The 24,146-nt window shown below is 37.5% G+C and overlaps 1 protein-coding gene across 5 annotated transcripts in view; it reads left to right on the top strand.

Annotated features, from left to right (window-relative positions):
• MYO3A (myosin IIIA) overlaps nt 1–24,146 on the top strand; it is a 272,505-nt gene that overhangs the window by 200,163 nt on the left and 48,196 nt on the right. For all 5 annotated transcript variants that reach the window (XM_065520424.1, XM_045399709.2, XM_065520426.1 and 2 more), the window contains 6 exons: nt 3,495–3,648; nt 5,483–5,571; nt 7,765–7,894; nt 14,237–14,316; nt 15,130–15,207; nt 18,010–18,215. In XM_065520424.1, the coding sequence (XP_065376496.1) occupies nt 3,495–3,648; nt 5,483–5,571; nt 7,765–7,894; nt 14,237–14,316; nt 15,130–15,207; nt 18,010–18,215 (737 nt within the window). The remainder of the gene's footprint in view (nt 1–3,494; nt 3,649–5,482; nt 5,572–7,764; nt 7,895–14,236; nt 14,317–15,129; nt 15,208–18,009; nt 18,216–24,146) is intronic.

The raw sequence follows: 24,146 nt of genomic DNA on the forward strand, positions 1-24,146 counted from the left end.
ATTGTATTACTCATCTGTGCTGAGTAATCTGTACTTAAATTTGCACCTGATTTATAAGCCATGTGGACGCTTGCAGCCTCTCTCAGCCCATGGTGACCACCCTTCCATACTGCTGTGCAAGTCTGAGGGCTCAATGTAGTCATCTTGAATCTCTCCTGGAATGGCCCTTTGGCCCTAAATATTTAAGTTTGTTGTTTAGGCCGTAGCTGGAGAGGTGCACCTTTTATGGGCTTTCCTGCCATTGTGCCGCTTCATGACTCAGACTCAAAATTCAATGAAAAACAAGGGAGAGGCTGGGCACAGTGTCTTATGCCTGTAATCCCAGCACTTTGGGAGCCTGAGGCAGATGGATCACTTGAGGTCAGGAGTTCAAGACCAGCCTGGCCAATATGGTGAAACCCCGTCTCTACTAAAAATAAAAGAATTAGCTGGACATGGTGGCAGATGCCTGTAATCCCAGCTACTCGGGAGGCTGAGGCAGGTAGAATTACTTGAACCCAGGAGGTGGAAGTTGCAGTGAGCTAAGATAGTGCCACTGCATTCCAGCCTGCGTGACAGAGCAAGACTGTCTCAAAAAAAAAATAGAAGAAGAAGAAGAGGAAGAGGAAGAAGAAGAAGAAGAAGAAAAGAAGAAGAAGAAGAAGAAGAAGAAGAAGAAGAAGAAGAAGAAGAAGAAGAAGAAGAAGAAGAAGAAGAAGAAGAAGGAGGAAGAAGAAGAAGAAGGAGGAGGAAGAAGAAGAAGAAGAAAAGAAGAAAGAAGAAAAACAAGGGACAACTTTACCCAGGTGTGGGATTTCCTAAGATTTCCTAACATCTAAATCTTCTGATTTTCCTGAAGAAAATAGATATATAATCACCTATTTTCAAAAGGGAACTCAGAAAGTCTGAAGAGAGTAGGAATTGTATTGACTAAACACTTCAGCTTTAACACAGTTAATAACTCTGCTCACCTTCTGCTTTAAATGTATATTTGTTTGTTTGTTTGTTTTTTGGTTTTTGTTTTCTGAGACGAAGTCTCACTCTGTAGCCCAGGCTGGAGTGCAGTGGCGCGATCTCAGCTCACTGCAACCTCCGCCTCCCGGGTTCACGCCATTCTCCTGCCTCAGCCTCCTGAGTAGCTGGGGCTCCAGGCACCCGCCACCACACCTGGCTAATGTTTTGTATTTTTAGTAGAGACAAGGTTTCCATGTGTTAGCCAGGATGGTCTCGATCTCCTGACTTCATGATCCGCCCACCTAAGCCTCCCAAAGTGCTGGGATTACAGGCATGAGCCACCGTGCTGGTCCCTAAATATATTTTTAATGTACAGGGCAGAGCAGAGGACTTTCTGAAGAAATAGGAGCTTTGTTTCTCCACATATGCTTGAAAACAACTAAGCATTTTGGGATCATAACTGCTATATAATACATAATTATTTTAGGCATTATAATTTTGCTAAAAGTATTTTATAAATTCTGAGTAATAGCGTTTTTTTCTGCATTGGTTTGCCTGAAGTTCCTAATACTAACAAGTGTCTTGAAGGGGAGCCCATTGTTTTCCACGCCACTCATCTCTGCTCTGTGTGACCCGCCACAGAAACAATCAGTGGATTTTGACACAGGCAAATAGAAATGACAAATGCATTAGTTTAGACCTTAACCTCGTGTACTTTCTATATAAAACAGACAAAAGTTGTTTTGAACTTTGCAGTTGCCATTTAAACTATAATATGCTGTGAGCATGATGTGTCTAACAGTAAAATAATTCTAGGTCTACTCACTTCTCCCAAGGTTACCTTCAAACACAAAAGCTGTGAAACTTCAAGTCATCATTTTCATTTTCATATACTGGATAAGCTAAATGCCTTTTAGGTTCTCCACCTTTTAGACCATCTATTCTTCTCATTTTTGTGAATTAGATTTCACTTTATTTAAAAATATACATTTATTTTTCCTGGTGACACCTTTGAAATGAAATTTCAGCTTCATAAGGCCCCTACCGTAGTGATTAAAAGCTCTAGCTTATCAAAATGTCCCACCTGCCACTGGCTACATTGCAGATGTTCCCAGAAATTTTTCTTTCTCTTTACTATTGTAGTACATTATACATCGTAATTATCCATCATATGTTACCTTGCATTATTACTCGAATTATATTTGAACTCTGTGGAGGGCCAGGAGCTCGTTTTAAACTTCTCTGTCACCCACTATAGTGCCTTCGGTATTCAATGAATTAAAGCATATATTAAAATAACAATGAAGATGGTCTGTAATTTAAACATGGGAATGTCACAGAGTGTTCCACCCGCGTCAGTGATTGATTCATACACTTACCAGGAATGGTTGCTTATCGTCTGAGAAGCGGTGACTCCCCCACATGCAAGCATGGCTGCATGTCATAGTTCAGAGGTCACGCATGTACTCTGTCTGACAGACTTCAGCACTGGGCTGGGGACAGTGTGAAGACAGAGTCATAGAAGCCGACTGGGCACAAGCCTTCATGTCCCTTTTGTAAAGTAGATCATGGGTACCTATGCTGTGCTGGTACCTTACCCCTACAGTAATTATCTGTGGTTCATTGTTTCTATTATACACATCTTATATTACACTATACTCAACAGCAAATTATTATTAATATGCCATATGTTATTACTTTGTAAAATGGGGTTTGTTACCCCCATTTAATAGATTAGAAAATAGATGTTTATAGAGTAAGGAAATTCCAAAGGATTTTGTGGCTTGTCAAGTGGCAGAGCCCAGAGATGAAACTATGTGTCTTTGGTACTCAATCCACTGGTTGTTTCTGTAACCCTCTGCTGTCTGCTGGAATTATGATTGAAAAGTTATATACATGTGCTTGAGAGATTCAGTGGGGAAAATATACCTCTAAGATGTATCTAGTTAAATATTCTGTAAAGTCTGGAACATAATTTTGTTACTTCTCATTAACAACATATTTTCCTACATCTTGAAAACTTAGGATGTCCATAATTCTAGTATGGAGACTAGAGCTTCTGTTATTACTACCCTGAGTATAATCAGTTCTGACTTTAAGGAACAAGCAGCTCTGAGGAGAGAAAAATAAAATGATACTCTCAGTTTAAGAGCAAGTTCAGGCTGGGCACGGTGGCTCATGCCTGTAATCCCAGCACTTTGGGAGGTCGAGGCGGGTGGATCACTTGTGGTCAGGAGTTTGAGACCAGCCTGGCCATCATGGTGAAACCCCATCTCTACTAAAAACACAAAAATTAGCTGGGCGTAGTGGTGCGCACCTGTAATCCCAGCTACTCAGGAAGCTGAGGCAGGAGAATTGCTTGAACATGGGAGGCAGAGGTTGCAGTGAGCCTAGATCATGACACTCTAGCCTGGACGACAGAGCGAGACTCCATAAAAAAAAAAAAAAAAAAAAAAGTCGAAGGGAGCAATTTATTTTAATATGTGTAAAGTAAAATTTTAGGTAATTACTATCAAGCTATATATTATTCACAGTTTTAAGTAGTTTTGTCTTTGTTATAGAATGAATACCTAAATGAAGATGTGGATGCTAGAGTTATTGAATATGAGGATAACCGGCCCCTCTTAGATATGTTTCTGCAAAAGCCAATGGGTTTACTTTCCCTACTTGATGAAGAAAGTAGATTTCCCAAGGCCACTGACCAGACTCTTGTAGGTGAGTTTTCAGTCCAGTGTGTCTGCATGGTTTTATGAATAGAGTCATGTCATTCTGAATGATATTTTTAAATGGCTTTAAATTATCTGGGAGAAAATAGCTATCATAAAGCCTGCATATTTTAATTTAAAGAAGAGCCTTTGGATTTAATACCTGGACCAGTGCATGTTTATGATAGGGTAAAATATTTAGTGATAAATTAAGCAAGTTTAAATATTGGACTTCTGCTTATTTTATGGTGAAGTTCAACCATAGAATCACAGGTTATAAATGACCTTAGAAATTTTCCAGCCCAAAATTAGAAATTAGTGAGCAGGGCAGAAGGATAGCTCTGTAATTGAAAAGAGATAGTTAACAGGTAGGAAATAAATTAATCTGTGATGTTCTGTTCTATTCATTTATTTAATAGAGGCAAATCGCTTCAAATACTTAATAACCTCTAAGTTACCGTACATTAATAAATGTTCATGATAATCCTAAGTCATCACAGTAAGATTAAATCTATTTTTTGTGTCTGAGAAGGCAGAGATGTGTATAATACATTTTAAAAGATCACCATTCAAGCTGGTTAAAATGAAAGTGTCTTACTCCTTAAATTAAAAAAAAAAACAAAAAACTAGATTCTTCAGATATCTGAAAAAAAATGTTTTAAACACAGAACATTGTATTCCCTGATTATAAGAGGTATTTATTCTGTATGAGAAATACTTGCAGAAAATGTGGATTCACATCTTTCTGTCATTTACTTTGGGTGACATGCAGAGCCTCTTTCTTACCATTAGGTCTGTGATGTCTCTTCTTTCCGACTCACTGATTGGCTTAAATCTCTCCTTGAATTGGACAATACTAGATGGAAAATAAATTGACCCCAAAGTGGTGGGAAAAATCATTTCACAGCAGTCACTTGATTTTTAGATCAAATGATCCTTCTAGGACAAGTTCTCTGAAGGTGGTAAAATTGTTATAGAAATTTAGCTGCCTTTAAGATCATGTTTTATTTCTCATGTAATCAATAATAATTTACAGCTCTATAAGTAGAAAAGAGAGCAAAAACACTAGATTTTTAGGCTCATGGCTTGACATGACACTGTGTTTTACAAACCTCTTTGGTCAGTCTCAAGTAGTTCACTTGCTCTGTACCAGTGGTTCTCAAAATGTGGTCTCCCGCCCAGGAGCATCAGCATCACCTGAGAACTTGTTAGAAATGTGAATTATTGGATCCCACCCCAAACCTACTGAGTCAGAAACTCTGTGGTTGGGGCCCAGCAACCTGTGTTATAACAAACCCTCAGCCGGGCGCAGTGGCCCACACTTGTAATCCCAGCACTTTGGGAGGCTGACGCAGGTGGATCACCTGAGGTCAGGAGTTTGAGACCAGCCTGGCCAACATGGCAAAAGCCTGTCTCTACTTTAAAAATACAAAAAATTAGCCAGGCCTGGTGGTGGGCGCCTGCAATCCCAGCTACTCGGGAGGCTGAGGCAGGAGAATCGCTTGAACCCAGGTGGCAGAGGTTGCAGTGAGCCGAGATCACACCATTGCACTCCAGCCTGGGCAACAAGAGCGAAACTGCCTCTCAAAAAATAAAAACCCTCGAGGTGACTCTGATGCATGACATGGCTTGAGGACTGATGCCCTAAATCATAATGTAATGGTAGAAATTAATGATCTTGAGTTTACTTTACCATATATAATTCTATTCCAAATCTGCATATATTAGCTATGTAAAATTTTCTTTGTTCGCTGCACATTGTCCTTTTTATGGTAAATGATTCTCACAGTATCTTTTGAGAATCTCATACATGCTTGATATATGAGTTCAGTATTTTTCTACAGAAAAATTTGAAGGTAACCTGAAATCACAGTACTTCTGGAGACCCAAAAGATTGGAACTTAGTTTTGGAATTCACCATTATGCAGGAAAGGTAAGAACTCTTAAGAATTATGACTGGGTTTCTCTTTAGCCTTTTAATGAATAATAGGATGGACATAAAAATTATGGCCCAAAATGTTTATAGGTAATAATAATGTCATAGCTGTCTGTTTCCACTCCCACTGGCCCTAATTATGCCCTCTGATGTCCTGTGATTGATCCTGTCCTTTGCCAGCCACTCACTATGGAGGCCACACCCACTCCAGGGCGCGCGCTGCTGGCATCTATGCTGAAGAGGTTAAAAGAAAAGTCTTTCTCTTAGTTTAAGAATCATAACGTTATAGTTTTTCTAGAGGAATTGTTTTTCAGTAACTAAGAAAAAACAAGAAAGAAAAGACACAAAACTGAAAGAATCCTTGGGTGAGATTAGCTAGCAATAGTTACCTATTTGTTTCCTTCTTTTAACAATGCCTGAGGACCTTTGGTATAAACTGCCCTTTTCAGACTTTAGATGATTCTCTCTCTACTGTACTCTTTGTCCCTCCTCCCTTTCAAGAAGAGAAGGTGCCAGGCTAGAGATACAGTCAGATAACTGAGCTAAGCCAGATGGATGGATTACAATGCAGTTAGAGGAGGAAATGTCTCTACATTGACAGAAACACATTTCCACACCAGAACGAACCTCAGATATGTTGTCCTAGACCCAGAGGACGCTCTCTTTCCTTCCTTCTGCAGAGAATGACAGGTCATTCCTTCACAATGATGTCATAAATATGGGAGGACAAAGAGGACATTCAGATCAAGAAAGAATGTATCAAATGAGAAATACATAAAAATAAAATTACACAGAACTTAAAGCATTCTAGTCTGCTTGGCAACCTCCGTATGTCTGTCAACATCCCACAGACTTTCATCATTTTTAAAGTATACCTTAAATCATTAGTTTATAGCCTAATGATTCTTAGCATATCATTTTCCAAATAAAGCCTGTTTTAAACATCCATTAAGAATTGTGTGAACCTGTAGTCCCAGCTACTTGGGAGGCTGAGACCAGAGAATTGCTTGAGCCCAGGAGGTGAAGGTTGCAGTGAGCCAAGATCGCGCCACTGCACTCCAGTCTGGGCAACAGAGTGAGACTATGTCTCAAATAAAAAAAAAAAAAATTGCCTATGATCATTTTATCTAGTTGTTTTTAACAATTAGATTTTAACAATCTATTAGTCTGCTCGGGCTGCCATAACAAAAATATCACAGGCTGCATGACTTAAACAACAGACATTTTTTTTTTTTTTTTTGACAGTTTTGGAGGCTGACAGATCAAGGTGCTCCGAGAAGGGTTAGCATCTGGGAGGCCTCTCTTCCTGGCTTGAAGATGGCTCCCTTCTCAAGGTGTCCCCGCATGGCCTTTGCTATGTGAGCGTAGGGAGTGGGGAGAGATATCCCTGGTTCCTCTTCCCGCTCTTATAAGAACACAAGTCTTATTGGTGTAGGGTCTTACTCTTATACCCTATTTATCATTAATTACCTCCATAAAGGCCCTGTCTCCAAATATAGTCACAGTGAAAGTTTACATCTTCAGCATCTGAATTTTGGAAAAACACAATTTGACCCGTAACAAATACTATATTGGATCATTCCACAAAAATCTTTGGATTACATTGATCTTGAAAAAGTCATAAAATTGGCCAGGCATGGTGGCTCATGTCTGTAATCCTAGCACTTTGGGAGGCCAAGGTGGGAGGATCACTGGAGCTCAGGAGTTCAAGACCACCCTTGGTAACATAGCAAAACCTCATCTCTAAACCTTTTTTTTAAGTAATAGCATTATTTAGAAGTGCCAGAAACACAAAAAGCCACAGTGTATTTAAATCACACTACTACTGAGATAAAAATCTATCATGGCCAATTCAATACAGGTGGATCAGTATCATAGAAATAGGAATGCTTTTGTGGCTCAATATGCTTCCTTTATGCTGCTCCATCCCTCCAAATAGAGAAAAGAAACATACCAAATCCCAACATAATAAATGAGAGGAATCCAACCTCTTTGGTCATTTCAACCCAAATAAAATCAGTGAGACACAGATTATAAGGGGCTACCTTAGTAAATGTTTGTATCCCTGTTGATGAACATAGAGTAAGCTCATAATGAGTATCTGTTGATAATGATGATGATGATGGTGAGGAGGAGGAGGAGGATGACAATGACATTGATTGTGATAATTATAGCATACTGTATCAACAGGTCCTCTATAATGCAAGTGGATTCTTAGCCAAAAACAGAGACACTCTTCCAACTGATATTGTGCTACTTTTGAGGTCATCCGACAACAGTGTAATTAGGCAACTAGTCAACCACCCTCTGACCAAAACAGGTAAGGCAATTTTCCTTACCTGTAAGTTTTCTCAAGCCCAATCAAATAGTTTCTATCTCTGTGCTTTTCACGAATTTCATCCTTAATTTTTCATGTGAGTTTGTTTTTGGCTCACTAAATATTCATATGTTAATATCCTCTGCCCCAGATCATCTGAAGAAAATATAAAAATGAATATAAATAAGCTAGTTTTTCGTTAAAGGTAAGTGTTTGCAGCACTCACCATAGTAGTGCTATTCTAGCTACTCACTACAAGAGTATACTGACCTCCAGAGTTCAGAATTACCTGCGCAAATCGGGAGTGGGCAGCTTTTGGATGATTCTTTGAGGTTCCAAAAGTTTGGTGGGCTCTCTTCTTGATTAAAACTGGGCATGTCTTTGTTCCACCCAACCATAATACATCCTTGCATTTGCTGTAAGTAGAAAAAATACAGTTTGGGTTGTTTTTCTTTACTGGAGTTTAAAGTTGTTCTCTGCATTTCTTGTTTCATAATTTTATTGAAGTATAACTGAAATACAAGAAACAGCACATATTTAAACAGTAAAATTTGATGAGTTTTTGACATATATAAGCACCTGTAAAACTATCACCATGATTAATAGTGAACATACTCATCACTCACAAATGAGGTTTCTTCATGACCCTTTATAAAATCCTTTCCTCCACTCCTTCCTGTTCTATCACCATTTGTTGAAGAGATTGTTCTTTCCCCATTGAATTGCTTTGACACTCCTTGAAAACTCAGTTGACTAATGAATAGGTCTATTTCTGGACTCTTTATTGTGTGTCATTGATATGTATCTATCTTTAGGCTAATGCACACTTCTGACTAGTGTAACTTTCTATAAAGTCCTGAAATCAGGCAGTACAAGTTAGCCTGACTTTGTTCTTATTCAGGCTTGTTTAGGTAATTATAATTTGTTTGCTTTTCCATATACGTTTTAGAATGAGCTTCTCAATTTCTACCAAAAATCCTGGTTGGATTTTGATTGGAATGCACTGAAATTATAGATCAATAATGGGAGATTTGGTATCTTCCCAATATTAAATCTTCCAATCGGCACAGTCTAGCTCTCCATTTATTTAAGTCTCCCTTAATTTCTTTCAGCAATATTTTGTAGTTTTCAGTGTACAAGTCTTGCACATCCTTTGTCAAATTATCTGCTAGTGTATCACATTTTTATGTGATTATAAATGGTAATTTTTAACTGAAATTCTGAATTTTGCCAGTATATGAAATCTAATTGATTTTTGTATATTGATTTTTTGCCCTGCAACCTTCCTAAGCTCATTTATCAGAGTAGCTTTTTTTGTTAATTCCAAAGGATTTTCTTCACAGATGATCATGTCATATTGGAAAAGAAAGGGTTTTGCCTGTTCTTTTCCAATATATTTCCTTTTGACTTCTTTTTTCTTGGTTGTACTGGCTAGAATCACCAATGCAGTCTCCAGTGTTGAACACAGGATAGGTTGCAAGAGTGAACATTCTTGCCTTTTTCCTGATCTTGGCGAAAGAGTAGTTAGTCTTTTAGTCTTTCACCATGGAGTATAATGTTAACTGTAGATTTTTTCATAGATGCCCTTTATCAGGGGAGAAGTTACTTTACTTTTTTTTTTAATTCCTAATTTCCTGAGTGATTTTTGTTGTTGGTGGTTGTTGTTTTGTTGTTGTTTTTGTTGTTGTTTGTTTTTAGTTTTTTGTTTTTTGTTTGGAGACAGAGTCTCACACTGTTGCCCAGGCTAGAGTGCAGTGGCACAATCTCGGCTCACTGCAACATCCACCTCCCAAGTTCAAGCGATTCCCCTACTCCAGCCTCCCAAGTAGCTAAGATTACAGGCATACACCACCATGCCCAGCTAATTTTTGTATTTTTAGTAGAGATGGGATTTCACCATGTTGGCCAAACTGGTATTGAGCCCCTGACCTCAGGTGATCCACCTGCCTCGGCCTCCCAAAGTGCTTGGATTACAGGTGTGAGCCACTGCACCTGGCCAATTTCCTGATTTTTTTTTTAGCAGGCATGCATACTGTATTTTGTTAAATGCTTTTTCCACATCTATTGAATAGATTACCCTTATATTTTTTTTTAATTGACAGCTAAAATTGTGTTTACTGTACACAAATGACATTTGGAAGTATATGTACATTATAGAATAATGAAATCCAGATAATTAACATATATATTACTGTATATAATTATTTGTGGTGAGAACACTTAAAATCTACTATCTTAGCAATTTTCAAGTATGTAATACATTGCTATGAACTTATTTATCCTATCTAGCCGACACTTTCTATCCTTTGACCAACATCTCCCCAACCCACCTCCTCCCACTGCAACCACCCCAACTGCTAGTAACCACTATTCCACTCTCTAGCTCTATGAAATCAACTTTTTTAGATTCCACAAATTCCATCCAGTATTTGTCTTTTTGTGACTGACTAATTTCACTTATAGTGTCCTTCAGGTTCAACCATGTTGAATAGTATTCGTGTGTGTGTGTGTGTGTGTGTGTGTGTGTATGTGTGTGTAGACACCACATTTTCTTTATCCAATCATCCATTGATGGACAACTAGGTTGATCATATCTTGGCTATTATGAACAATGCTGCATCTGTTAGATGGTGAGTGACTGATTTTTTTAATCATTCCTGGGAAAAACCTCAAATGGTCATGATGCATGGTACTTTTTATATATTGCTGAAATCAGTTTGCAAACATGTTTTAAGAATGTTTGCATCTATGTTTTTGAGGAATATTGCACTATAGTTTTCTTATGCTTTATTTTGTGATTTTGGAATCACAGTAATGCTGGCCTCATAGAATAAATTGAGTAGTATTGCCTTTCCTTCGATTTTCAGGAATAGTAGAATGAGTATTATTTCTTCCTAAGTTGCCTTGTAGAATTCACCAGTGAAGCCAACGGGGCCTGAAGGATGTTTTGTGAGATTTTCAACTACAAATTCAATTTGTTTAATAAACATAAAGCTGTTTGAGTTATCTAATTTTTGAGTGAGTTTTAGTAGATTGTGTCTTTTAAGAAATTTATTTCATCTACATAGTCAAATTTATTGACACAGTTGATTATAACATTTTCTTACTATCCTTTTAATATCTGTAGATCCTGAAGTTATGTCAGCTCTCTCATAAGCGACACTGGTAATTTGTGTCTTCTCTCATTTTATTCTTGATATATTTCCTAGACATGTATTAATTTTATTAATCTTCTCAAATGGTTTCATTGATTTTTTTTATTGGTTTTGTTTCTATTTCATTCTCTTTTTCTTTCTCATTTATCTTTGTTGTTTTCTTTTTCTGCTCACTTTGTGTCTTATTTTGTTTCCTTTTTTTAATTTCTAAGGTAAAACTTAGATCATTGATTTAAGAAGACATTCTTCTAGTATCAGCACTTATATGGGTTATTTATTAGAGTTTATAAGGTTTCCAAATATGGTGAGATTTTCCAAATATTATTTATGGGCTTCTAATTTAACTTTATAGTGTTCAGAGAGCATACGTTGTATTATTTAATCCATTTAACTCCACCCGACCATAATACATCCTTGCATTTGCTGTAAGTTTTAAGAGATATGTTTTAAGACCCATAATATTATATCTTATTTTATTTTCATTTGCACTTGAAAATACTGTTTATTCTGCTGGTTGTTGGATGAAATGTTCTGTAAATGTCAATTAGGTCTGCTTTATTGAGAGTATTGGTTACGTCTTCTGTATTCTTACTGTTTTTCTCTCTCCTGGTTCTATCAATTACTGAGAGAGGGATTTTTAAATATTTGACTATAGCTGTCGATTTGCCTCTCTTTTTTTTCAGTTTTTGCTCATGTATTCTTAAGCTATATTATTAGGTACATAAACATTTAAAATTGTTATGTCTTCTTGATGGATAGACTCCTTTGTTATTATGTAATGACCCTTTTCATCCTTGGCAGCATTGTTTGTTCTGAAATCTACTTTGCCTGATATTAATATAGAGGCTCCAGCTTTCTTATGATTAGTGAGTGAATGGCATATCTTTTTCCGTACTCTTAATTTCAACTTATTTTTTTTCTTTATATTCAAAGTAGGGTTTTTCTAAACAGCACATAGTTGGGTCTTGTTTTTTTTAATCCAGTCTGACAATCTCTGCCTTTCAATTGAGATGATTAGACGATTTACATTTAATGTGATTAATGATATGGTTGGATTTGACTCTTATCATCTTGCCACTTGTTTTCTATTGGTTATATCGGCTCTTTTCCCAGGCTTTACCTGAGTTCCCTCACTCCCTGCATTTCAGGCTGACACCTCTCCGGGCAGAAAGCTGGCACAATCAAAGGGCTCACCCCATTTGTCTTCCCTCTCTTAGGGATCAGCATCCTTACACTGCTTGATGCACAATGTTTGAAACCTGTTTTCCATTTTGTATGTCTTTTTAGTTGTTTGGGGAAGGTTAATTTAGCCTGTTACTTTATCTGACCCAGAAGCAAAAGTCATTACTTTTGACTTTAACAATTGCCATCCCTTTCCATATACACCAACAGCATCTATGCATCTAACTCCATGTTTTTCACCTTATAAAATATGTAGCCAGGTTCTAAATACTATGTTGTGTTGCTTGGCTATCAGCAGAACAGTGTCTGGGTGGCCAGGGAGAAGAGAAAACTTAATAGTCAAGTATGTTTCAATAAACTCAGAACCTCAGAGATAGCAAAGACATATGGATTTTATATTCACCCAGATGTGCAAACATGTAATAATAATCATAGACAACTTTGTTATCTGTTATGTGCTAGGCACCGTGCTAAGCACCTTCGATTACTCCTAATGACAACACAATAAGGAGGTACTACTTTTTACAAATAAGACATTAAGGCTTGAAAGTGTTGAGCAGCTTTCCCAAGGTTTCCCAATGGAAAATGTTAGAATTAGAGTTATTCAGTTCTATATTATGCTGTCTTCAAGATTCTAAAATAACCATGGCCTTTAGTATATATGACTTCACATATGACCTATAGTTCAGCCATTTCTAGGGGAAAGTGCACCACAGTTCCTTGCAGCTCGCGTTTTTAGTTGGGTTTATCACAAGCTTGTTCGTTAGGTGAACCATAAAAACCAAAATGGACACATTTTCTGAAATTAAAGTCTATGCTAAATTTTAGTTGCCATTGATCTACATAAATAAATTTAAGCAAAATTCCTGAAACTGCCATTCTAAAGATCATCTGTTGCTGTCTCTGTCCACTCTGCTGTAGTCAGTAAGTTTCACATTTGAAAAGTGAACAGGGCAGTGTGCAGGGCAAGCCTAGCATGGAAACTGTTGCACACACCCGTCTCAGCCCCTCCCCTGGAGAGGAGGCAGAGCAGATGCACTGCCAGGCACATCCCCAACATGATTCCTTCCTGCACCATCTTAGGCCAGCCTTTTGCAACCATAAAGAATGGGAAAGATTTGCCAAAAACATTCAGCCTCTGTTTATCACCTAAAAGAAGAAGAGAGACAAGAAATGATCATTCTGAATTGGTACTGCATTTTGAAGATATTTTGCCCATTACTATTAGGATAATAAACTCTTGGATTGTGGGTTGGTTGGTTCCTTGTGCCTGGTGGGGGTGAGAAAGCTGTGAAAGTGAATTGCATTTCAGGGGCCTTCCATGTGCCAGACATATTATCATCAAAACTCTGTGAGGTAATCACCATTATTCCCATTTTATGGATTCTGGGTGCAGATCAGAGACTAAGTAAATGACCCAAAGGCAACACAGTTTAAGTACTATACCTGAGATTCAAAGCCAAGTCTTTCTGGCTTCTCGGGCCATAATTTTTTCACTGCTTTGGATTGTGTGCATTCATGTGGTCCTTAGAATGAAGCACATATTTCTGAAAGTTAGACTGAAAAAGGCCATTGCCTCCAACTATAGTTGATTTGCTTATAACCACCTCATGCAAATTACTGATCCATATGATCTTTCAAGCCTATTGTAAAGCTTAGCCTATGTTAAAGAAAATCTCAGATGCCATTTATCACACAAAAAAATAAGAAGCAAACTGCTCCCTCAATCATAGTCATCTCAAGTCTTCTAGCAATTCAACGGAAACCCAACACTTACCTCTGCCTTTTCTGTTTTCCAAGCTCAAAGGTTTTTTTCTGAATTTAAAATTTGTTGTACATTTTTACATAATTTTTTATTCCTGAGTTCCTCCATAAATAGTTAACCAAGCATGTGATTATGAATATTGCAGGATTAACAATGCTTATTTTAACATTTAAGTAAATGGGAAAACTCATCTAGACATTAAGGATTCTAAAAGGTATATTACATTTTTCTACATTCTCATAGGTAATCTACCACATTCTAAAACTCAAAACGTTATAAACTATCAAATGAGGACTTCAGAAAAATTAATCAACCTGGCAAAGGTAAGAAAATGCTTTTTTCCTTGGTAGTGAGTCTAAGAATCTAACTGGTACGATGGCGATATTTGTATGCTTCTCAAAGTCAACAGTTTTTTCTTAGCTTTTCTCCCTTTGATCTTGCTTTTCTGTTTGAACAGATGTGTATGTTTTGTTCTTGTTACTGCTAGGGGCTAAAATAATCATGCATTTCTGATATATTAATATTTCCAACTCTTTTTTAGCTAGTTTTTGGGGGGAGTTTTTGTGTTTCTTTGTTTGTTTGTTTGTTTTTGAGACTGGGGTTTCACTCTGTTACCCAGACTGGAGTGCAGTGGCATGATCTCAGCTTACTGCAACCTCTGCCTCCTGGGCTCAAGTGATTCTCCTGCCTCAGCCTCCCGAGTAGCTGGGATTACAGGCACCCACCACACCCGGCTAATTTTTGTATTTTTAATAGAGACGGGATTTCACCATGTTGGCCAGGCTGGTCTTGAACTCCTGACCTCAAATGATCCGCCTGCCTTGGACTCCCAAAGTGCTGGGATTACAGGCGTGAGTTACCGTGCCCAGCCCTTTTTTAGCTAGTTTTAAGTGTTACACTAAGACCAACTAAAAATGTACTAGTGAAGGTGAGAGATATTCACAGTCTACATAAGACCAATTAAAATTCCAATGAGACTGACAAACAATTACGTAAGGGAAGAACATCAACATTTTGCTGTTTTACATATTTGAATGCATAAATTAAGATAGCCCGAAGGAAAATGCCACATGGTCTCTGTAGATAATAAAGTACAATAGATACCAAAGCATCACTGTTTTCCTCGGTCTCTTTAGGGCGACACTGGAGAAGCCACGCGTCATGCCAGAGAGACAACCAACATGAAAACACAAACAGTTGCATCATATTTTAGAGTAAGATATTAAACTGTGATGTATTGTGCTTAGGGGTGCTATTTAGTCTAAATGGGTTATAGATCAAAAGCCAGTAACACTAGCAGAAGAGAATATTGTATTCCATTTACTGTTGTTAGATACAGGATATGTTAGCATCTACCTTCAAAATCTGTGGATTGGTTTGTTTCTACATTCTACCTGGGAAATTATTGTATCCCAGGTCAATCTTTTTTTTTTTTTTTTTTTTTTTTTTTTTGAGACGGGATCTCACTCTTTTGCCCAGGCTGGTGTGCAATGGTGCAATCTCGGCTCACTGCAAGCTCCACCTCCTGGGTTCACGCCATTCTCCTGCCTCAGCCTCCCAAGTAGCTGGAACTACAGGCGCCTGCCACCACACCCGGCTAATTTTTTGTATTTTTAGTAGAGACAAGGTTTCACCGTGTTAGCCAGGATGGTCTCGATCTCCTAACCTCGTGATCTGCCCGCCTTGGCCTCCCAAAGTGCTGGGATTACAGACGTAAGCCACCGTGCCTGGCCGTATCCCAGGTCAATCTTAATGAAAGTCTATACCTTGATTAAAATTTGTCCGTAGAACAGAATGCATTTCCACTAGAATTAAACCTAAACGGATTTTTACCTCAATGCTATGGTAACTACCAATTCTCCTTCCCCCTCCTGAATGATTTTAGAATAGACAGATAGGGCAAGGCTGAGCATCCATCTCCATTTCATATAACCCTTCTTGTATAGAGCTAAAAACCTCAAAAGGAAAATAGAGCCCGTGTAGGAATGGGGCGAGGAGAAGAGTCATCAGGAAGATGTGGTAACATGCTTAAGGGAGTGTGCTTAGCATAGGATCAAGGCGACCTTCCTTCCTTGGGCAATATAAGAGAAAAGAAAAAAGCAAGTCCTTTTTTTTCCTCTGTGCTCTACATAACCCTTCCCTTATTATTGGTTCCAGTTCTTGTTTACCTATTCTGATAAAAACCTATTAACCATCCAATGAAAATGAAGAAAATACCACTAAAACTTGGAGTTATTACTTATATAATTTAATGTGGAGGAGGTGGAGGAAATTAGATTAAATTTAAGTGTTCAGTGAATATATCCAGCTCTCTAGCAGAAACGTAAAATTCTTTAAAAAATATATGAATATCTTTACTAAATATTTTTAAGTCCTAAGCTCATAGAAGATAGTGTATACTTAATCATCTTTGAGTAGTGCCTAGTACATTTATATGCTTAATACCTGATGTTTGCTGCGGATACATTTCACTTTACATCAGAAATGCAGCTCAGGTGAATCACTGAATGTATTTACAGCCAGGTTTCCTATTTTTAAGTGAGTTACCCAAGGCCATTATCATACCACTGTTGTTGGCATCAAACGCTGTATGTATGTTTAAACCAGGTTAGTTCGTGAAATCTTTTTAATCTTCAGGCTGAAGTGAGAAATGATAGAAGATAATTCTACACAACGTGAAGTGTGTTTTTAAAGCTATTTTTCATTCTGCAGAGAAGACTGGACACAGTGTAACACTATGCTTTTTCCCTCAGAAAAACCAGCACCTAAATTGCAGGAAGCTCCTGCTCAGAGTATCACCCCTGTACCACCAGTACCTGGCAGATGTTTGCATGAGTAAAGGAATGATGACTTACAGATAAATGTAATGAAAAAGGCTCCAAAGTGACAGGCCCAGCTGTTTGAAAAGATCACATCTGAGCCTCAGTGCCCAAAAGGAAGCCATGCAACTTCAGAGCTTTGTCGGTTGCCAGTTTCAGCATTTGTTTTGCACTGGCTTTGTGACTGTAGGCTCTTACATTTCCAGCACTAATTGAGATCCAGCCATCAATTGCTATTTGTGTCCATACTTACCTCGCCAATAAATGTGATCCTGGTCTTTGAGATTCTCGTTTTCTGGGATTCCACTTTTAGTTGATTATCCTAATATGTTATACTTACTTGTCTAGTAATTGGCTACTGTTTTAATAAGGTATTGGTATAGAAAATAGTTTCATATCTATGTGAATTTTTAAAATTCTCCAAAAATAAATAAGAAAATTATCAAATTAGAACTGATGAAAATATTTAATTGGATTTAACTTTGCTTATATCTACTTCCTACATATTAAAGGCTATTAACTTTTCTGTCCTTATTTTAAACTAAGAGATGATCCTAACAGGGATTAAGGTGTTCCCTTTTTTTTTTTATTGTGTTTTAAGTTCAGGGGTATGTGCAGTTTGGTTACATAGGTGAAGTTGTGTCATGGAGGTTTGTTAAACAGATTATTTCATCACGCAGGTATTAAGCCCAGTACCCATTAGTTGTTTTTCCTGATCCTCTCCCTCCTCCCACCCTTTATCCTCCAATAAGCTCCAATGTGTGTTGTAAAGTATTCCCTTTTTTACCTTCCATAAAGAGAGAGTTGGACAAGGAAATTAATATATAAGCAAGATTAACCAGATTGTGTAATATTATAATTTGGCAAGTTAGCCTAAGAGTATATAATTGCTTACAAACTACATCAAAAATAATTTTATCTGTTAATTATAGTTGCCTTAATGGTTTATAAGCAAACTTTTAATAGCTAAATTTCTAGTTATTGCCTCTACATTTTTGTAAGTAAATCTGTATTTTTAGAACTATACTATAAATAAAATGTTCATTAAAACAGATTTTCCTCCATTTGCTGTGACTAGTGGGAGCATTTATAACATTCATTTTTTTGAATGTTATTCTTGTAGTAAAAAGAAAGGCCTACAAGCTCATACGTTTTTGTATGCTACATTGGGAAATTTATTTTTGTTGTGTATCATAGTATTCCCTGATGGATTTGTTGTCTAAAATGGTGGTGGGCCAACCTCATTTCGTCCGTTGCATCAAACCAAATAATGAGCGTCAGGCAAGAAAATATGACAAAGAGAAAGTTCTGCTGCAGCTTCGGTACACAGGAATTCTGGAAACAGCAAGAATTCGAAGGCTAGGATTCTCCCATCGGATACTTTTTGCTAATTTTATAAAGCGGTATGTGGATTTATTTTTCAGTTTCTATTGTGCAGTTTATATAAAAATTATTTAGAAGAATTATAAGAAACATAATATGAAAAAATATCTAGAGGTCTAGGAGGGAGGCATTTTGTTCATGCAAATGATTATGTGTTGAAAAAAGAAGATAGCTATTAACTGAGGCTGAAAGACTCTGGACAGATGGTTGGTACTATGTGGTATAGGCAGCATGATCCAGAGGCCTGAGCTTCTTTCTGTACTGAGGAGTTGGAGAATCTGGGTTTTCACCCTAGCTCAGCCACTTGCTATGTGACTGTGGGCCCATAGCACTGATTCTCAGCTGGGAGAGATTTTGCCCCTCAAAAGACACTTGACAATGTCTGGAGACATTTCTGGTTGTCACATCCTGTGTGGTGGAGGGGCGTGGGGGGATGCTACTGACCTCTAGTGGGTAGAGGCCTGGGAATGCTGTTAACAGGCATTCTACAATTTACAGGATAGCCTCCCCACAACAAAGAATTATCCAGCCCCAAATCTCAACAGTGCTGAGGCTGAGAAACCCTGGCTTATAACCCTAACCTCACTTTACTCACCTACCAAATCTGCTATAACTACCTGATAGGATCCTTATAATGATCAAATGAGATACTGTCTCTAACGGTGATTTGGAAGATGAAACAATTAGGCTTATTTGTCAATTTAAAAAGCTAATATGAATTTTTTAAAAAAGAATCCATTGGTATAAGGAATTTTTTTTTTTTTTTTTTTTTTTTGAGACGGAGTCTAGCTCTGTGGCCCAGGCTGGAGTGCAGTGGTACAATCTCAGCTCATTGCAAGCTCTGCTTCCATGGTTCACACCATTCTCCTGCCTCAGCCTCCCGAGTTGCTGGGACTACAGGCACCCGCCACCACACTCAGCTAAGTTTTTTTGTATTTTTAGTAGAGACGGGGTTTCACCGTGTTAGCCAGGATGGTCTCGAACTCCAGACCTCGTGATCCGCCCGTCTTGGCCTCCCAAAGTGCTAGGATTACAGGTGTGAACCACCGTGCCCAGCCAAGGAGTTCCTTTTAATATTTGAGATTAACATGAAATAAATTGAGCTATATAATAAATATATTTTATTGAGTAATACATAGGTAGTAATATAAAGTTTCAATATCTTATATATTTAATATTTTAAAGCCCGTATTTTTTATTTTTTTGGTTCTATAATTTCTATTGGTCATTAAACATAATGAAATTTCAATTTTTAAAGATGAAGTCTATTAAAATTTTCAGGTGAAACCCAGAGGAAGTCCCATTTATAACATTCTTCACCCTTTTTCAAAGCATATAAATTACTATTAAGAAAAAAACGCAACCTTGTTTTGTGATTGTACACCAAACTTGATTTCTAAGTTTCCTCCCCTCCTCCCAAAAATTGTATGCATTTTATCAGCCATTCTTTTATTTGGAATAATCAAGACTCTTTCTAAATGTGATGAGAATTCTGATTATTTCTGCTAACTTTTATACATTCAGCAAATTTGTGGTAGTTCTTGATTTTGTTTTTCTTTAGAGACTTGGGATTATTTATTTGGAATGCTTTGAAATCAAGAAAACTCTACTACCTTTCTCATGATGGAGATCAACATTACATAAACATAGTGACTTTCTTATTGGCCAATCCTCATAGTAGTTTAAGACAAACTAAAACCTCAAGTTTAGAGTCCCGAAATCTAGTTAGCAGCTAATCATTGACTTTACTTCCTACAGATCAGACCCAATTTTATAACCAAAACTAAGAAATAAAAAAATGGAATTCTTTATTGGCTAATAGGTAAATTCTCTATCCTGCTCATCAAAGCAGATAAACTGAAAATACTAGATACAAAGGAGTTTCAAATTTCAAATTAAAATTAAAATTTGACCTTATTATCATGCACTTCATGTTTTAGAAAAAAAGATCTTTAACTTGTTTAAATAGTAATATAGATATTATGAGTGTAATATTAATATAAGTACTCTTAAATTTCAGTGATTTTTTTAATGTATAAGACACCATGCTAAGCACTGTGGGAGGTACTAAATTTTAGAACTGACTTGATCTTCAAGAATGGACAGTCCAGTTAGAATTACCACAGCCATAGACATGGAAAGTTAACAAGCAATGTGAAGTAGTAACTGCCAAGTCCAAGAGAATGATATACCCAGTGTAAAAGTTCAAGGGAAGGAAGAGCATCTCCAGGAAGGCTGATGAGAGAGGATATCAAGAAGAGGTGTTCAGCTAATGCAGAAGGATCATTTGAGGCCAGGAGTTTGAGACCAGCCTGGGCAATGTAGCAAGACCCCATCTCTAAGAAAAAAAAAACAAAAAACAAAAAACCTTTTTTAGTCACCTGGGTATGGTGGCTCATGCCTGTAGTCTTAGCTACTCAGGAGTCTGAGGCAGGAGGATCACTTGAGCCCAGGAGTTCAAGGTTATAGGAGGCTTGATCATACCACTGCACTCCAGCCTGGGTGACAGAGCAAGACCCTATCTCAAAAAAAAATGAAAAATAAAAAATAAGAAGGACTCAGACTAGTACTTGAAGGTGGGTATGGCTTGTGGAGAAAACAGGAGTTTTCTTGGTGTACAGGTTGGTGTGCCAAAAGCTAGCAGGACTTGGGTTGGATTGGATTGGTAGAGTGGGGATTGCACTGGTAAAGTGACAGAAGATAATATGAAAAAACAGTTGGGTTAAAATTATGAAGAGAAAGTCTTGAATACCAGCCTAATCTTATAGCTTGAAAAATAACCATAGTTTTACAATATAGAACATAATCAGAATAAAACCTATTTTCTTAATGATATTGTAGTTCAAATGTCAGAAATGAGAATAAATTCTTAAATATATTTATAATTATTGTGCTGTTACAGAATAGCAAATTACTACACAATAAATAGAAGGGGATAAAACTAAGTGTATAGAGAACATGTGAATAGCTATTCTGAATATAGGAAGTTCCAGAAATAAAAGGCTAAACCTTTTCTGCGTCACTAATTTGGAAGTTGTCATCCAAATTGGCATAGACTCTCAGGAAGGCAGAACAATTTTCAGAGATTCTGTGGGGGTGTAAATAGAACTGCTAACCCTCTGCATAGGATGCAAAATTCCCCAGACCCTTTGTTCTGTTGTAGATAAATTCTTCTGTTCTATAAGAAAGAAAGAGTCTTAAGGAAAAATATACAACATGAATTTTGCCCAAGACAGAGTTTTTACTGCAGCTATTTCAAAGGAACCCTTACACTAACAAGCCAGCCACTTAACTTGGCTCCATTTTCCCACTAAGCACCTGTACATAATGGTTTGGCTACCAGAGCTCTAATACAACCAGAACTTACTGAAGGCAGTAGTATGGTGGAGTAGATAAGTACCATGCTTTGAAGTCAGCAAAACCGGGTTTGAATCCCAACTCTGACACTTACTCAGTCTGTGACCTTATTCAAAGTTACTTGAGTTCTATAAGCTTCAAGCTTCAATGTCCCTTAGCTGCAAATAGGGATGATAATAACAATATCTACTTTATATATGTGTTTATAAGTATTAGGAGAAATAATATATATGGATTTTATTGATAGAACCAGGTGTCATCAATACATATTAGCTGTAATTATTTTTATTATTATTTTTGTTTCAGTCTCAAGCTCCCAAAATTACCTGTGACCAATAGTGGCCTAGGGGATGCCCTCCATAAGCACATGTGGCTTACCTAAGTATTTATTTCCACACGTCCCAGCAACAGTACGTCATACATTCAGCAAACATTTAGTTGAGGGACCCACTGTGTTCCAGTCCTTGAACTAAAAATCTTAATTGAAAGATTAAAAGTCCAAAGATTAATGGATGAGCCCCTGACATTAAGAAACTCACAGACCCATTATGTAAACAGGACTTTAAAAATCTGCATTATCATACAATGTAAAGTCAGCTGCAGGCAGCAAGGGTGGGGGTATCCTGTGCTTCTGAAGCACCTAGAAGGGTTCCTGGCAAATAAATAGTAGGTGCTCAAATATTTTTCAAATTAATGAAAGAGGACTGGGTATTTTTAATGAAAGTATAAACAAGATACTCTGAGAGCATAAAGGTTTAGATTGTGTTAGAAATTCTGATAAAGCAGAGAATAATAAAAGTAATACATAAAACACACCAAAAATATTTTTACTTACAACATCAATGTAAGTTTGCTTTTTAACCTTTTGATAAAGGCTTAATTTTTTTCTTTGAGTGCACATCTATTAATCATAGTTTATTGCCTCTTTCTTGCATAAACTATCTGTAATCTCTCATTTATGATTTCCAGTTAACATTTCTTGGAGTGAAGCAAGTTATTAAAGATACTTGTGAAACAGTCACAGGACTGAATATTTCTTGATTCTTATGATTTTCCTCAATGCTTTGTAATTGCTTCATCCATGTTTAATTTCATGGTTTTTTTACAAGACTTCTTTATAAAGTCTTACCAAAGCATTTGATTCAGTTTTGTAGAAACAATCCTCTGGCTTTCCTCACTTAGATTTCAATCTGATATTTATTTGAATAACATCACACCAAATACAACTGGCATAAACAGGTTTGGGAGCAAACACAGCTCATCCAGTGAGAGCAAACACACACGGGCACACTAGTGAGAACTGCCAGTCTTGAGCCTTAAGTGTGCAGCGGACCTCAGTTGGTGTGTTTCACACAAGAAAAGACAATTTCAGTTACTCCAGTTAATCTGTTAATTGAAGACACATCGAAGAGAGTTTTTAGAATATTGAAAAAGTAGGTCTTCCTTAAGGAAACTAGGAGTGAGATGAAAGGACGCGCAAGCATAATGAGTAACACATACAAAGGCATAGAAGCATGAGCAAACATGGCCCTCCGGCACAATTTTAAGTAACTTTCATGACTAGAGCTCGGAATGCCATGGAAAATAGCAAAGAGGAGACTGGAAAGGCAGACAGGGATATAGGGCAGAAGGGAGCTTGCATGCTAGTCATCATATGTGGCAAACAACTTAAAGCCAATGCTTTTTAGCAGGTGTAACCTTTCCCTCTCCTACATTCCCACTGCTCCCAGGCTCGTATATTTATGGTATCTGCCTAGACTTTGAAAGCACCTGATTTTGCCATCCCAGCTTAGAACTTGGGACATCCGTAGAGACTTTTCGAGTCAGGAAAGGACATGATCAGATTTTCATTTAAAAAAAGATAATTCATACAGAGCTGTGGACAGTGGCTGGGGCAGGGCAGGGGAGGGACAGTGGAGGTAACTGGTTGGGAGGCAATTGCAAAAGTCTAGGTGAGAAGGGACGAGGTATTTAATTAAGGTAATGGCAGTAGGCATAGCGAGAAACAAATGGATTCCAGAGAGACTTTAAGCTTGTTAGATCTATAGAGTGAAGAATAGGGAAGAGTAGGCTGGCACACAGATTTCTAGCTCAAGTACCTTTTAAAAAGTGGTGATATCATTCACAGAGACAGGAAATGGCAGAGGAAGGAAAAACTGATGAATATTGCTGAGTTTAAAGTGTCTGTGCAATAACCAGGTGGGCATGTAGAGTAGGAAGTCATAGTAATGTGTTTAGAGTTGATATCAACAGTTAGGGTTGATGGTGTAGATTTAGGAATCACCACATACAGGAATAATTGGAGCCAAGCATATAGATGAGATGCCTGTGGACAGCTCAGAAAAAAAATGGAACACTGTAGAACACTAGCGTTTAAGGAACAAGTCATTAAATCATTAAATATGGGGCACGCAGAGAGACCGAGAGGGAAGAGGAGAAGCAGGGCACATTAGGTGTAAGCCTTGGAGAGAGCAAGACAGAGAGAACAGCCAATAACAGCAAGTGCTGCAGAAAAAAACGCTTACAATTAGGATGTAAAAGGACCTGTTAGATTTCACCACTCCTGGATCCTATACGAGTAAATAAGAGTCCTT

Source organism: Macaca fascicularis, chromosome 9 (assembly GCF_037993035.2).
Source record: "Macaca fascicularis isolate 582-1 chromosome 9, T2T-MFA8v1.1".
NCBI classification, from domain to species: domain Eukaryota; kingdom Metazoa; phylum Chordata; class Mammalia; order Primates; family Cercopithecidae; genus Macaca; species Macaca fascicularis.